The sequence below is a fragment of the Orcinus orca genome, chromosome 19 (genome assembly GCF_937001465.1).
Source record: "Orcinus orca chromosome 19, mOrcOrc1.1, whole genome shotgun sequence".
Classification (NCBI taxonomy): domain Eukaryota; kingdom Metazoa; phylum Chordata; class Mammalia; order Artiodactyla; family Delphinidae; genus Orcinus; species Orcinus orca.
The window spans coordinates 26,628,598-26,645,479 of NC_064577.1; the positions used below are offsets into that span (position 1 = coordinate 26,628,598).

General features: G+C 47.2%; 1 protein-coding gene across 14 annotated transcripts in view; it reads right to left on the reverse strand.

The window, feature by feature from the left end:
- Positions 1-16,882, reverse strand: part of SLC39A11 (solute carrier family 39 member 11) — a 419,622-nt gene that overhangs the window by 129,190 nt on the left and 273,550 nt on the right. For all 14 annotated transcript variants that reach the window (XM_049701912.1, XM_049701908.1, XM_049701907.1 and 11 more), the window contains one exon: positions 8,254-8,424. In XM_049701912.1, coding sequence (XP_049557869.1) covers positions 8,254-8,424 — 171 coding nt within the window. The remainder of the gene's footprint in view (positions 1-8,253; positions 8,425-16,882) is intronic.

The following is a 16,882-nucleotide window of genomic DNA, read 5'->3' on the forward strand; positions in this document are numbered from 1 at the left end:
TATTGGACAAGGAGGATCCCGGTGCTCCATATATAGAAAGTATCCAGAAAGTACTGCTGCTGATTGATTATCTGAACACTATAAACATGACTTCCTCACCTCTCATCTGGTGCCCATTACAACCAGAGAAAAGCATTTTTCAGGCCACGTATCTGGGTTAGATATATAATCTGTGACCAGGAAAGAGAACACAGAAGACTAGTGACAATGGAATAAAATCACTTGTGCCAATTAATAACCTACCTCCTTCTGAAATGGGTTAAAAGTGCAGAACAACAATAGGTTGTAAAGTGAGAGAAGAATTCAGAGAATCAGACCAGAAGAATACATTTCATTCTCATCTCAGCCGCAAATGGGCCTCTGGGCTTCCTGGCAGCAGAGGGTGAAGAAAAAGGTACACACACGAAATTACAGGTATCGTTTCAACAAGGGAGACAAAGCTTTTCCAGGTGGTGCATTCTGAAATAACTATTTAGGAGAATTGGGTGATGAACTGGCCAATGTCCCCAGCAAAAATGTGACAATAAATGCCACGATGATTTTCATGTGACAGTTAATGTCCTTTCTTCAAACTCCAGGATGAGTCAGGAGCGGCTGTTCTGTGAGGGGCTAAGCTGACACAGAACAATGATGTCGCCCTGCTCGGGGGATGGGTGTGTGTCTCTTTGCGGACAACACATCACGCCCAGAGGAGAGCGTGACTAGCTGACCTGGGAGCAGCCCCCCATTGCCCCCGGACACTGGACATGACACAAGCCTGCAGCACGATTCCCCTGCACAAGCCGCCCTCACCCTGTGCCATCCCCACAAAACCAGATCAGAACCAAAGGGAACAAGAATGACGGCGCCACAGGGATGACCCTGTGCCACCCTTAATTCATTAAAACAATAAATATATCACTTGCAAGTTTTGATCTCTAAGTATTTTATTCATAACGTATTTTTGACACACCCCATGACTGAGAAAAACCATCTCAGGAAACAAAATGTCTTCCCTAAATAAAACTCGTCCCAAGGCAAGCTTGGGTAGGCTCTGAATAATTGGTGAAGTTACATTTCCATGCGGTCCATCCAACAGCAGTGCCAGCCAGCAGAACTCTCTGTGATCGTGGAATTGTTCTCTGTCTGCTGTCCAATATGGCGGCCATAGCTGCATACGGCTCTCCAGCACTGGACATGTGGCAAAGTACAACTGAGGGTCTAGATTCTGCATTTTCTTTAATTCTGATCAATAAAGAGTAGAACATTTGGTGGCTCCAGGATTCAAGCCCAGGTCTTTCTGATTCTAAACCCTGTGCTTGTCCACATGGCTAGTAGCTGGCATTTTGGGCAGTGCACCTCCAAAAGGGCTTCACGCAAACCATGTTCCAGGCAAGATCTTCCTGGCCATAGTAGAAAGACAATTGGAGGTGACTGGATTGAGTCCTGATACAAAAAGAGGTTCAAATTCTCTTGCTTTAACTTTTTTCTTCAATTTACATAACAGGTAGAAGGAGGATATAACCTAGGAGATGTGGAAATGGGTCTCAATTTCAAACCCTCATCCTTGTGCAGCCTTAGAATGTAGCCTTCTTGATCTGAAGGTCAGAGAGCAGGGCACAGGCATCTGTGTGTCTGTTGGCCTTGGGGCCAGAGTTGATGGTGAATCTAAAAGTCGCCTAGTCGCTTTCCAGGGATCGCGCGGGGATCCGAGAGCTGCGATTTCACTCTCTGGGTGTCTCTGCCGCCAATTCTCACGCTCAAACCCAACAGCCTGATTTGGGAGCGTGCTACGAGTTCCTGCTACGGCACACGCCCAGGAGCACAATATGCCAAGCAGAATGTCACCCCACACAGGAGCCTGCGCTAATTATAATGTCAGGCTCCCCACTGAGAATCAGATAATTACAGGAGAACATTACAGTGTTTCCAAACTCCTGGAGTAAACGCATCTTCACATGTAACCTCCTGGAGGCGAAAAGCAAAGTGATCTGAGATGGTCCCACTCGAGACCACCGAGACCAGAACTGAACGATCTTTGGGGAGCAAAGGGAAGCCAAAAGTAGGTGGGAGGAGGGGCGTGGGGACCCGGAGGAGGTGGAGGGAGATTATCGTTGTTCGGGCATCGTGATCTGCGCTACATGGCAGGCAACACGGGGAGCAGCCTCGCTTGTTGCCATGCTGTCACCTCACTGAATACTGAACAGCAAGATAGACGTTATCTCCGTTTTACAGCTGGGAAAACTGAGACTCCCATAAACTTACCTAGGGACACCCAGCTAGTAGAGCTGGTGGCTGCAGGGTCCAAGCCCTGGCCTTTCTGACTCTAAATCCTGTGCTCGGCCCCTCCCTCCACGTCTCCTTCCTTGACGTGGTTGAAGCGGTGACCGTCTGCCTGGGAGTCCCGACCGTCCTTGCTTGACGGTGGTGGTGCTGGGTGTGTCGGGGGCTACACGGTGTTCACCCCGCACACATATGTATGTGCAGGGAGCCCACAGCGGCAGGCGCCCTGGCGGGGATGCGGCTTCCGCTCCAGGCTTCCTCCGCCCACATCTCCTTGCTGAGATGAGCCTGCGGCATCAGGAGTGACCATCACGGACGCTAACGCCTGGCGTGGCAAGCTCCAAACAGTGAGACGCACTTGCTGAACTTTTCTGGAATCACGGCTGAAAAGCTCTGTGATCCACCGGAAGGAACGCAACGGAGCTCCCTACGGCAACAGGCAGACTGGAGGCGGCATACAGAGACGAGCGTGAATCACGGTCTACCGGGACCTGCGGTGTGACCGTGAGCTCGGTCTTTGACCTCTCTGGGTCTCAGCTGCTAAAATGTAAACCAGGGGTGCAAATACCTAAATCATGTACGTGGAGCACTTGACGTCTGGAGCTTCGAAAGGCCCCAGGAAACGGTGGCCTCCGGTGTCATCAGGGCATTGTATTGCTGCCAGTGATTTGTGGTTTCGAGCGGGGCTCGGCGTACTCACTGACTGAGCCTGGGTGTCTGGCTGCACAAAATGTCCCTCCAGTTTCTGGGAGCAGAGCAATGTGAAGCGGAGGCTGCTGCACCAGGGTTTTCCCTGGAAAGTTCCATGGCTATTAGTGGAATTTTCTATTCACTCTTTGCCCCAGGAAAATGAAGACTCAGGAAGTTCTCCTTTTGAGCTGTTGGCTCCTTTCCACACACGCTCAGTGCAGCCTCGTCAAAGCCACAGCATGTGGAGACCATGGCAGGATGAAGCAAGTGCCCGGGCTCAGGCCACCAACAATCCCTGGAACCTGGGAGTGTCACCTTTTCCTGGCAAAGGAGACTCTGCAGATGTGATTACCCCAATTACCTGGGTGGGGCCCACACTGCAGTCACAGGGTCTTTATAAGAAGGAGGCAGGGGGAGGTAAGATACAGAAAAGGATGCAGTGTGACCACAGAGGCTGATATATATATAACTAAATCACTTTGCTGTACAGCAGGAATCAACACAACACCGTAGGAACTTCCCTGGTGGTGCAGTCGCTAAGAATCTGCCAGCCAGTGCAGAGGACACAGGTTCGATCCCTGGTCCGGGAAGATCCCACACGCCGCGGAGCAGCTAAGCTTGTGAGCCACAACTACTGAGCCTGCGCTCTAGAGCCCACATGCCACAACTACTGAGCCCGTGTGCCACAACTACTGAAGCCCACACGCCTAGAGCCCGTGCTCCACAACAAGAGAAGCCACCACAATGAGAAGCCCGTGTTCCCCAACAAAGAGTAGCCCCCGCTCGCCCCAACTAGAGAAAGCCCAAGTGCAGCAATGAAGACTCAATGCAGCCAAAAATAAAATTAGTTAATTAATTATTTGAAAAGGCACTGTAAATCAACCATAATTCAATAATAAAATAAAATAAAAACAAAAAGCATTTTTATCTGATCACATGAATCATATTCATTATAGAAAAGTTGAGTTATAAATCTCACAAAACACGAAGGAAATAAAAATCAGCCGTAATCCTGTAACTCCATAAGCCCAAGAATAACCAACCACTGTTAACATATTAGTGTATAAATCTGTGGGGTTTTGTTCCCTCAAACAAAATCACTTCTGATGAAAACGTCAAGCGTCTCATTTAAAGCCATGAAATGGGGTCCTATTAGGAGCCGTCAGGAGGACAAGCCAAACAATTAAAATCAACTGTCCTGCTGTTCTAGAGACACAGGCAGTGACCTCCAGCTCTCTCTGCATCACAGTCACAACCAGCAAAGCAAACTTGACCCCTGGCTCTGATGAGAGGAAAATATAAAGCGTGCGATTTACCCAGCCTCTTTTTCTATGGACCTCTATGAATCATGTCAAACAGCAAGCAAAGTCCAGCGTATCCCAGAGACCCACAGAAGTTAAACGCGTCCCTTAGCCCACCTGGCGGCCAAGGTGGATAGGAAACTGAGACACCTGACTCCCCTCCTAGAAAGGAGGCCAGGTCCCCGAATGCACCAGCCATCCCCAGAGCCCGAATATATAATGTGCTTCCATGTGAACTGTAACATGGGTTCCAGAAACACGACGGCACAGGCCTTCTTGCAAGAAGCTCCATGTATGGGGGGAAACAGATACATTCAAATAACTGCATTCAGAGTGATAACTATCACGACAGAGGCAGACACAGGATACAGGGAGGTATCACCCAGGAAGGAGTGATGAACACTGTGAAATAAATGAAATTAACAACATACTACTTGTCTTCTTTTTCACCGAATCATCCAATGCCATAGCTGGAAGGAACCACAGGGACAATTAACACACAAGCCTCCTCCCCACCCCCCCCTCCCTGCCAACCCCACCAAATTTTCCGATGGAGCAGTGCTTAAATGAGGTAAGTTCTAGAATCCCTTTAAGCTCTAAATTTAAGGTTCTCATGTACAAAGACCATAAGCTACTCATGAAAAGAGATTAGTGGGAACTCGATGGCTGGTTGATTTTTAATTCCACTGTGACACAGAAAGGAAGCCTGTTTTCCGAAAGCCCGGAAATCCCTGGAAGGCTCCGAGCCCAGGAGTCTGTATGACGTGGCAGGAGAAGCCCGTTAAGAGACAGTGTGCTCCCAAGGCTACAGAGTGGGGTTGCTTTCACAGAAAACATGCCGTTTCCTTGGGAGATCATTTTCCAAAGGACTCAGCTCCCCGGGCCGAGCCATAGAAGGAACGTTTGGTGAAGGCGGAAGCCCCCCCCCATCCTCGGGAGCCTTTGCACCCACCACTCGCCGGTGAGCAGGGCTCACGTCTGCCGGCCTCCATCGGGCATCACCCTTTCCTCCTGAAACATTTCAAGTCCTTGCATGGCTGGACAGTTTGTTTCTCTAAAGCAGGGGTTCCTTCCTGCTCTGGAGCCGTGGGTGGACTTCGTGAGATCTGTCAATACCCCAAACTGCCTGGTAACTGGTTTGCGTGCAAACTTCTCTTACGAGAGGGTCCATAGCTCTTAGCAGATTCCTGGGGGGACTGTGAACCACAGGAGTTTCAGGACTCATTTATCCTTGCACACGTGTCTAAAATATGAAGCCAAGCGCCTTGGGTGTGCGCTCATGTCTGCGTGTGGGTCCTCGCGCTCCAGAAACCTCTGGGAGACAGCACACGCGCTAATAAGGTTTCCTTTTAACTCCTACGTTAAAAAAAAAGGTTTTTTTTAAACAAAATGTCATCCCCAGGACATACAAAACTGAACCGGCCAAGACAAAAAAAACTTCAAAAAAATCAATTATCCATTTAGTTGCTGTGAAAATCTACCTTTAAACCCAGAGACTCGGGGAACATCAAAGCTCTAGTTAAATTTTTAATAAACCATGAAGGCTAGCACTAAAGAAGAGACCTTTTCAAAGATAAGTTGGCGACAGACAAGCTCTTGAAACGGTTCTCATCAAAAGGCACGAAGCTGTCAGAAGGCAACGGTGGGCGAGTGAACTTCTCTTTAGACTGAAGTTAGAAGCTTGAGACTCTGGGACTGAGCCCCGGGGGGCCTTCAGAAACACATCTGTTTGTATTTAGATCTTTATTCTTTTTCAGCTGGTTAAAGAAGGAGTCTTAAATGGCAGAAAGACAGCCCCTAACTATTATGACTGAAAAGACGGCCTAAGTAACTTCTCTTCTCAAATGATTAGCATTTAACAGGTTGAAAGTGACCGTGGAGGTTTTGGAGCTGTGCCCTCTGCAGAGACCCCGGTCTCTCGATGAGCTCTTTAACATACTGGGGGTGAGTAGGACCAGATCCTTCCACCCAGGCAAATCCACTTTGGTCAGACTTGTGTGCTGGGTCCCACGTAAGACATCATCTCAAGACATACGGAATAGCAAGCTCTCGGAAAACAACCAAAATAGTTGACTGAGAACCCAAAGGGAGAAAGCCAAGAGAAAAATGAGAGGGAAACAGATGCTGACAAAAACTGGAGCAAACTGGCCTACACGATCCTCTGATAGAAATTCCTAAGATCAGGGTAGAAATAAGAGAGGAAAAGGCTTCTCATCTAGAGGAAGATCCGAGCTGAGTGATTAGACAAGATGTTCCGAGAGATTTCATATGTACACTGCAACAGACAACATATTGATATTTTCATTCCTTAAAGATGACCAAAAGAAGTCTTCACGGCACAAGCAAAAGGCTATCAAGGCACACACAGGGCAAAAAACTCGGTCTGGCCGTGGCCTTCGCTTCCACAGTATTGAAGCCAGAAGATACCAGAGCAACATCTATAAGAGCTACAAGGAGAAACAGGTGCCTCTCGCAAAAGCTATGCCTAGTCCAGTCTTTGCTCCTGTACTGGGGTCACAGGGTGACATTATGAGCTCTGCAAGGACTCAGATAATATATCACCTGGGGCTGCTCCCTGAGCAAGGCTGTCGCTCAGACTTGAGTTCCAAAACTATGAAAGATGGATCAGAGTGTTTAAGAACACAAGACTGAAGGAGTCAGGAGTATTATTAACGCCAAGAACAGCTACCACTTTTCAAATGCTCAAATGGCCCAGGTACTGTATAGACTGTATATATATATAATCTTCTTTAATTATCAAAATTGGTATAGTTCACTTTGTAAATAATATCCCAGTTATCTCAGTAGTAGCACTATCCCCACTTCATAGATGAGAACACCAAGGTTCAGAGAGCTCACGTCATTTGTCAAGATACACTAGTTAGTTAAGCAGTAGAGCTGGAATTCCGCAATGTAACCCAAGGAGATCCTCAGGGTTTCTCAATTTGTTTTTTTAATAATATCTTTATTCTTTTTTTACACTTATCTGTCTTTTCTAGTTACTCCATATAAAACATATTATTTTTGAAACAGAACACCAATCGATTAAAATAAATCCAAAGACACAAAACAAATTACTCCAAAATGTTAAAAAGGAAAGGATTGGTAATGTAATAGGGAAGAACCTTTGTATTCTGTTACAAATTCACCACTAAAGGGATGTGGCCTATAAGATCAAATTACACCTAATGGCCCATCTCTGGGAACCCCGCCTCCCAGGTAATGGGCATGAAAATACCTTTGTTTAGCTCAGAGGAGACATCCTGACCAGGCCCACCTGTGAATGGCTGCAGGGAGGAAGAAATTAACACACCCGCTCCGGAGTCTGACCGCAACCAGGAAATGTCTGACTTTACTCCCTCCCCTTTTAGTATAAAAGAAGCCTGAATTCTAACTCAGGCAAGATGGTTCTTTGGGACACGAGTCCACCATCCTCTCGGTCTGCTGGCTTTCCGAATAAAGTCGCTATCCCTCACCCCAACAACTCATCTCTCAATTTACTGACCTGTCACGTGGTGAGCAGCACGAGCTTGGACTCGGTAACGGTGACGACATCTCAGAAAGATGTCCCCGTGAAGAAAGCAGGTAAGGCAAACATCAGTGTACGACTGTACTGAATTCAATACTTTTAAAAAGGATTAAGAAGAACTAGAGACACTCTGTGTTTACGAGAGGTGCAAGCCACAGCGATCGGGCAACAGCTATGAATTTATGCCCGAACGACTTGGTATCAAATATGTGAAGAAAGGAACTCATAGGTGGAAACTGGAGTGAAACTGTCTGTGGTAACTGGGACCAGAAGTTTTAACACGCAGTGATCAATCCAGAGCCGGTAACCCAAAAAATAAACTCAAGAAAGCTTTGCACTCCCTCCCCCATGCCCCCTCAAGGAAGGACCAGCCTCACGATCGCCCAAGCCCCTTTTCCAGCCAGGCAACTGAGCTGACAGAGTCACTTCACCCTCAGACCCGTGGCTGGACCGCTCGGGGCAAGACCTCACCTGGGATGTTGTGTATGGTGATGGCCAAGATGAGTAGCACGATCCTCCTCCAGCTGCTGCCGCCGGGCGGCACCGGGCTCCCTTGAGACGGCACGGGGGCAGCTGGGCCCTCTGGAAGGTCGGCGGTCACTGCCTTCTTCCGCTGATATGCCTCGCCATTCTCACTCTTGTCTGAGCGAAAAAGAGAGGGATGGAAAGAGAGAGTAGTTTGAAAACGGGCACGTCAGTACTTGGACAAGCAGCAGCTGGAGGAAGCTTTCAGGGCTGGAAAATGGTCTATTTCCTAACTCCCTGAGGGCCCGTGTGTGCTTCTGCCTGGTCCTCCCCACCTGCATTCATTCACTTACTCGTTCATTCATCAATCAGTCCTTGAACAGACATTCAGTGCCCAATGTACGGGTACTAAAAAGGGTAAAAAGATATATGCTTATGTAGAGCTGAGTCACTTTTGTTTTGTTTTGTTTTGTTTTTGCGGTACGCGGGCCTCTCACTGCTGTGGCCTCTCCCGTTGCGGAGCACAGGCTCCGGACGCGCAGGCTCAGCGGCCATGGCTCACGGGCCCAGCCGCTCCGCGGCACGTGGGATCTTCCCAGACCGGGGCACGAACCTGCGTCCCCTGCATCGGCAGGTGGACTCTCAACCACTGCGCCACCAGGGAAGCCCTGAGTCACTTTGTTATACAGCAGAAACTAGCACACCACTGTAAAGCAAGTACACTCCAAGAAAGATGTTAGAAAAAAATGAGAAAAATTTGAATAATATGTTGCTAAACGGAAAAATTATAATATAGAATAAATAAAAATAAAATTTATAAATAAAAATAAATAAAATTATAAATAAAAATAAAATTATAATATAGAACGTGATAGCACAATTTTGTTTAAATTTATGTGTATGTACCGAAAACAGATTGAAAATATAAATGTCAAATAGTAAGCCACGGTTATCTCTGAGTACAGGACTTATCAATGAAAAGAAAAAGGGCAAAGAGATGAAAATGGGGCATCCTAACACTGCCTGTTTAAGAGAAGCAGGACTGAGCACAGATTCTGGAACTAGGCCGCCTGGCTCACTTCCTGACTCAGCCGCTCATCAGCCGTGTGGTGCGGAAGAAGCTATTTAACCTCTCTGTGCCTTAGTTTCTTGACTTATAAAATGGGGTAAGAACAGAACCTATGCCACAAGGGTTTTGTGAGAATTTAATGAGAGGCTGCGCCAAAGTGCTCAGACCATACAAAGTGCTTATGTGTGGACTGTGGCTGCCGTCACACGTCCCCTCCCTCCTGCAGGAGGTGACCCTGCTCGACAGGTCACACTGACTCAGGGGGAACCAACTCGGATGCCAGGCTCAGCCAATCAGATTCTCTCCCCAGGGATGGGGGACGGGAATGGGGAAGGACCACGTGACCCCCAGTGTGGGCTCTGCATCCGAGAGGTCATGTGATGTAAGGGCAGCCATGACGTACGCGTGCACGAATGGGAGGAGGGGGCAGCCGGACAGAGAGACAGAAGGTAACAGATGTACAGAGACAAGCAGAGATGGGAAACCACGCAGCCAGAGACAGAGAGACAAACAGACAGAAATACAGACAAATGGCAGCCTGGGTGCCATAGGACATTCTGACCCTCATGGGCCGACTAAGGTACCCAGCCCTTGGGTTTCATGAGCTCACCTTCCTTGTACAAGTCCCCCTGTGGGGGGAAGGGGGTGAGGGATAAACTGGAAGTACGGGATTAACAGACGCACACTACCAGATACAAAACAGATAAACAAGGATTTACTGTATAGCACAGGGAACTATATTCAATGTCTTGTAATAAACTGTAATGGAAAAGAATCTGGAAAAAAGGATATACAAGTATGTACAACTGAATCACTTTGCTGTACATCTGAAACTAACACAAAATTGTAAATCAACTATACTTCAATTAAAATAAAAATAAAATAAAGTGCCCCTTTGGGTATATATTTGAAAAGTGTCATTTCTTAGGGCCAGATTATGCCAAACACCCACGGTCTCCTGGGTTATTTGCTAATCCCTAATGGAGGCAAACTGTCTGGATCTGAAACACAGGACCGAGACTGAGGCAGGGAACCCAGGCTGCGGTTCACAGCAAAGGAAGGATCTTTCAGACAGGCTTCCTGCAAGAGGAAGGGAAACACCTGGGGACACAGATGGAGACAAGCGTCCCTCCATCACCTGAACCTGCAGAGCCTGACCCAGATGTCACAGACAGGTCACCAGAGACTGTCTTTGGGACATCCACCACAGGACAGGGCAACCCTACAGCCCAGCGTTGGCTTTGCTTCCCCAGGGGGATTACTAGTGGCCCCTTTCACTCCCCAAAGTGTCCTGGTTTGAAAGATAAATTTTATGGCTCCCCAGGTTGGGGGAAACAGCAGAAGCCTGACTGAGGCTCTGCTCAGATGGGGTCCAGCCGACTTGAAGGGTAGGAGGGAACTCTCCGTGGTAACTACTTCCCTTCTCTAGGGACAAATTTTTCACAAGTAAAATAATTCTCATCTCTAAGCTGAAAATTGAAGAAAATTTTTCCCAAAGTCAAATTAAGAAACTTTGAGGATTCCTTTACGCCTGAGCCCGGGCATCTGGTGCGGCCTCTCCTTACTCCTGGAAGTAAAGCAAGAAAAGGGCAGTTATCTCTCACCCCCTCAGGTGCTTCAAGACCAGGGTCTCACTCTATAAACTGGATCAGATCTTTGATTCCCTTTCCGGATGAGCCTATCTTAGTGGAATACGGTTTGTATGCCAAAAACATGAAAAGAAAACACCACTTCTTTTGAAAAGCCATTATGTGTTTGTTGATTCAGATCAAGCCAGTGCAGGCTGAACAGTAAGAGAGAGCCAGCGGGCAGGTAGACTCACTCCTCCCCAGCTGGTTCTCTTAGAAACAGCTGGATCTCAGACCCACTGGGGAGAGGGGGCCTTTTATCGATCCTCTGAAATGCCAGGGTCGTCAGCCCTCCAAGGGTCAGTAGGCACAACTCACGACACCGGCCTCTGGAGGATGCAGCTGTCTCAGGGGACAGCAACAACTCCTCCTAGACAATATTTGCACGAGCTGAAGCTATTCACCATGTGGCATCTATACTGTGTGTGTGTGTGGGTGTGTACACGCGTGTGATTACCGATGGGTACCATCTTTCTTGCCTCAGATATCAGACCGTCTTTGTGTGTGTATGCATAGGTGTGTGTTTCTGTGCACACGCGGGTGTTTTTATATCGTTGACAACACCTGATGACTCGGGCTGCAGAGGCTGGTCATGGAACTGAACAAAACATGTGGGATTTCAAGCCCACAGACACTAAAGGCACAAGCAAACAGGCCCAAGTGTCATGTAGGAAGGAAGCCGACTGGTGATGGAGGGAGCTCAGCTGTCTCCTGGACCAGTCAGTGGACACCACAGATTCCCTGGACCTCCTCTGCACACGCGGCCCTGACCTGGATGCTCTCCAGTGGGCATTGATAGGAACAAGAAAAACACATCTCCTCCCTTTGGGATTTTATAATTTAAGAGAGGACAGACAGGGAAGATGTGAATACATTCCTGTAAATCTAAGGGACAGAAATTCACAGTCTCTAACAAGCGTGGGAGGCTAGACTGATTTCTGTCAGTGTCACAAAAGGATGTGACTCTGAACTTCCTACAAATAATGCACAGAGAACAACGGAGATGATGGGCGCCCCGTCAGCAAATTCCAGCACCAACCACGCGTTTAACAGGAACATCGAGAGGCATAAAGAGTTATTAACTGGGACGAGGATGCACGCCTCGCCTTGGGGTCCCAAGGTGTGAAAACTGATGTCACTGCCTCTCCTAGTGGGAAATGGGAGGGTATGAACGCCTGAGGCACCTGAGAAAGTTAACTAAGCCACCGTTTGGTAACAGCCACGAATGAGTCTGCAACGAGGAAAAACAGTCCAAATAAATCATTACAGAGAGTCCGGATGCATCCCCAGCAATGAATCCCCTTGTCTCTCCCAGAAAGGCTGCTTAAACCATTGCACACCATCCAGTAAAATGCCAGCGCCGTGGACAAAGGGACCGCTTAAAGGAGGCCTGGCGTGGGGTTAGGGGTGTTGCCAGAGTGATAAGCACCCGTGAGATTTCCTGGGAGGGGAACGGTCTGGGCATTTTTCGAGTAGGATTTGGCAAAGAGGAAGGACATTTTAGGGAAGGAACACCCGATGTCGGGTTCAGAAATGAAAAACGTCATCCGCGACATCCGGGAAGGGGTGATGCCAAGAACTTATTCTCAATTGACCCTCGATCCTTACAAAAGCCCCATGAAGTGGAGACAACCCCCTTTAACAAACAAGGAACCTGAAGAACAGAGAGGTGGAGGAACTGGTCCCAGGTCACACAGCTGGTCCAAGATGGATGCAGGAGTCAAGCTGGGTCCTCTGCCTCCAGAAGCCACTTCTTCACCTGGGCCCCGTGGTTGACCAGGGGTGGGGGGTGGAGTGGTGACCTGCCCCTTTGCTCGCCAAAAAGGGTCGCGAGCGAGTCTCTGCAGTGACATTTAGGAGGCTGAAAGCCCAGAGGTTTAGCTCAGAGGGAGTTCGGTGACCTTGCACCACACGACACCAGAAAAGGCAGAAAAGGCTCAGAGGGAACCTCGTATCTGTAATCAATCACGCCTGCTCGTAGACAAACCTGAAAACGTTTCAGGCAAAGCTGTTTCTTAACCCCTCAGACCTACTGTTTTAAGTGTAAAGTAGCTGTTAAGCAGGAAGTATTTATTAACACCAAGCACGCGACACAGGGTTACAATCCTTTCGGGAAGGTGGAAAGGAAAGACTTCAAGGTTGCCCATCGTCAAAAAACATTTTAAAAAAGTTTAAACTCAAGCGTCTGTGAATCCACAGAAAGAAGGGGCCCAGTGCTGGGGTTCGGCCTACGGTCCCCCACTTCATCCTTCCGGGAGAGGCACCCCATCGCTAAGTTTGAGAATGAGAACAACAGGAGAACAGACAGACCAATCCAAAGCTCACTTTTCCCGCTGAATCACCGGGTCACCTTATTGGACACCTTTTGTTCCCTGCGCTCTTCCCCCTCAAACAAGGGATGTGATTCTTGTCCCAACATGTTATATTGCACAGCAAAAACAGAGCCAGGTCTGGTGGGCACAAGCCGGGGAAGGGGCGGGGAGGGGATCAGCCTCCACCCCTTGAAGTGAAAGGCCTTGATGTCTTTAGATCATAGGCTCTAAACCATTTGGGATCAGCGATGCTTTTGAAAGTACGGTGGAGCTTACACTCCTCCCTCCAGCAAAAAAAAAATACACAGACGATTTAAAAATAATGTTTGAATCCTTATGGATTCAAGGTCGTCAGACTGAGCGCATCTTGCTAGATAAATGCCACGGTAACCTTCGTTTCATAACCCGGGGGCGTCTCAGCAGGAACACAGGATGTTTGCTGTCCCTGTGCTGATGTCACCGGCCAAATCTAATAGGCCCAGTGATGGAAGCTCAGGCCTCCAGTGAATAACGGCAACGCTAATTAACAGATCACCAGCCACAAGAGCTTTAAAAATGTCCCCAAGGTATCACTGGAGATGATCTGGTTGAATGAGCACAAACAGGCAAATCCTCATCTGCTAAACACAGAAAGCTTCAAATCCCTGGAAAAACTCCTTCTTTCTAAACCCCTGCTATAAAACCTAAAATGAAGAGCGATATATATTCACTATGCAGTCTACACACAAAATCCAAAGGCTGATCAAAAGCAGGGAAACAGGAGGATCCATTCACTTACATTTCCTTCCCCTTTCTGCTTGTTTCCCAGAGAATCAGAATAACTTGGGGAGAAGAAATTCAATTACCAACATGAGTGTGGCAATGTTTGCTGAGAAATTGGGTTCTGTTTCCTCCATCAGCTGTGGGATTGGCACAACTTCCGTTATATAATGAAGGCTGAATTTGAAACACTGAACGTGAAGCAGCTACTCAACATGGGTTACATCAACCTTGGCACGTAGAGAAAGCAAGGCCCATGGAGGCCCTTCTTAGCAGCCACGTGGAACTTCAAGGAAGAGCCAGCGTGGTTCTCCCCATCTTGGCAGAAGATGCCTCAGCTTGGAGACATTCAACACTACAGCCTGTTTCTGTCTCTAAGCCTATCCATAATTCTCATATATTTATATTTTTGTAAAGCTGTAAATATAACTACGTGAAAGACCATTCCCCAAAGAGAGTCACCAATATCCCCGATACACTGACTGTCGCTTGTTCCTACCCCTCGTCCAGTATGTGCACGTTGATGTTTCGCACATTTGCGGCCAGTGCACGTGGTAGAGAGAACAGATGCTGGAGCCCACGGGCTGCTGTGGGATCATATGGCTCTGTCAACCATGGGACTGTGGCTCTGTCAATCATTAGCCATAAAGGCTTTAGGCAAATGCCGTATCTGAGTCTCAGTGCCCTTAGAGTAAAATGGGTTTCACAGCCGTATCTACTTAGGAAGGCTGTTACGAGGACTAAAATATATGTAAAGCACTTGGCACGGAACCTGGCACCTGAAAAGTACAATTCACATTAGCTATCGCAATTGATTATACATACTGTTTTTTTGGGTACACTTCCTTTGAATTTTATTTTTTCCTCATACATTTTATTTTATTTTATTTTTTCTTTTTTGGCCGCACCACACGGCTTGTGGGATCTTAGTTCCCCGACCAGGGATCGCACCCGGGTCCACAGCAGTGAAAGCCCAAGTCTTAACCGCTGGACCACCAGGGAATTCCCTGATTATACATCTTAATATACAGTTTCATATTCCATTTGTTTCTTTTAAAACTACAGAAATATTTTCCAAATTTCTTAGCCTCTGGGACTCTAGCTTTTAATGGCTCGAAGGCATAGTTGCTTAGTTCCAAGCCAATCATTTGCAAAACCATTTCTTTTTTATTCAAGCCTGAGCGGTCGCTCTTTCTTTTCCAGATGCTAAAAGATACAGTGCTTCTCTCTTGCCACATGGGGGCGTACTCTTCTGCTCCCTCCCACCCAGGATGGGCACCCACCCACCCAGGGAAAGTACCGCTTGACTTCACGAACCAGTTCTCTGTTTTACAGCTTCATGATTCATACATACCGCTGGAACATGTAAAAGGGCTGACCTATCCCAGGAGACAGAGCTTGGCACATGAGGGAAAATTCCTATTGCAATTGGGGGTGGATGGGGAATCTTTGGGATCCTTAAATCTTTCAGGTGCCTCCCTGCTTGCTTGTAAGTAACTGCCGGCCAAAAATTGGTTTCCTAATATTGAACTACAGCGGAGCTGTATCACACGTGCGTTTTACAAATGCAAATGCAGATAGATGCATTTGAAAAGAAACAACAGAAAATTCCCTTCTTTGACCCATGGCTCCCCTTCCACCTTCCAGTACTACCTCCTGGAATTCATTTTGGATTCGATCTCACAAGAAAGGAGAGGCGTCAGTGGAAATGGAGAGAAAAACAAAACAAATTCATTCTTGGCTTTTGACCTTGGGGCGTAGGAGGCAAGTCCTGGTGGTTTAAGAAAGAAAAAGGATTTTCAAGGAGGGTGGGGCAGATTTTGACTCTTCAATATTTCGCCTTAAATGCTGTCTTTAGAACCCCGTGGGCACTTGAAACGTGCCTCAACTGTCAGGAACACGGAAGCTGGGGGTGCAGTAGAGTGTGATATAATGCAGTCTATCGTTGGTCAAGAGACAGAGGAAAGAGGGAAGGAAAAACGATGCTCACGCCTTTCCTGGGAGAAATTCCTTACAAGGTCACCCACCCAGGAGTGTCCCTAGATCCTCCGGAACCCCTTGGAAAGACCGACATCTAGCTGCAAATGTAAAGTCCTGGCATAGAACCAATGGCAGGACATTCATTTAAATGTCATCAATTTAATAAGTTTAGTGGGTTGAACTAATCAAGGCAGGGCTGGTCAGCCATTAATCCATCTCTCCTTTGGGCAAGTACCCCCAATACAACTCTCCTTCCAATAACCTCATTGCTGATTCTAAAGATATAAATGCATATTTAAGCAAACTTGGAAAACCTCGAAGTATACAGAAGAAAACTGAAATCCCATCAGCTAAAACAACAAATTGAGAGTTTGGTGTATTTCCTTGCAAGTTTTCTCAGGTGGTTTTACATAACTGAGATGATCACATTACACAACTGCTGACTATTTTTACTCCCACTAAACGTAACACAAACGTTTCCGCCATACGATTAAAAACCCTTATAGGCATTTCAAGCAGCAGAAAGTACTATTTACATTCTCACACCATTGAGCATTTAGGCTGTTTCCAAATTTTCTTCCCTATGAATATCACTGCAAAATCTTTAACCTATATAAACAATCAGAGATCTGAACAAAGTTCCCAGAAGCTGAAATGCTGATCAGAGGGCCTGGATGTATCTGTCTAATTAATTTCCAGAAAGGCCACACCATTTATAGTCCCCTGGGCAGAGTTTGCAAGTTCTCATCATGCCATTTTTTAGTCAGCTTGGGTATTTCTCATTTAAAAATAAGTGTATTTATTTATGGGAGAAATGACATTTCCCTTCCTTTGTATTTCTTTGACTACAAGTGAAATTGAACATTTTTCATAGTTCCAGGCATATT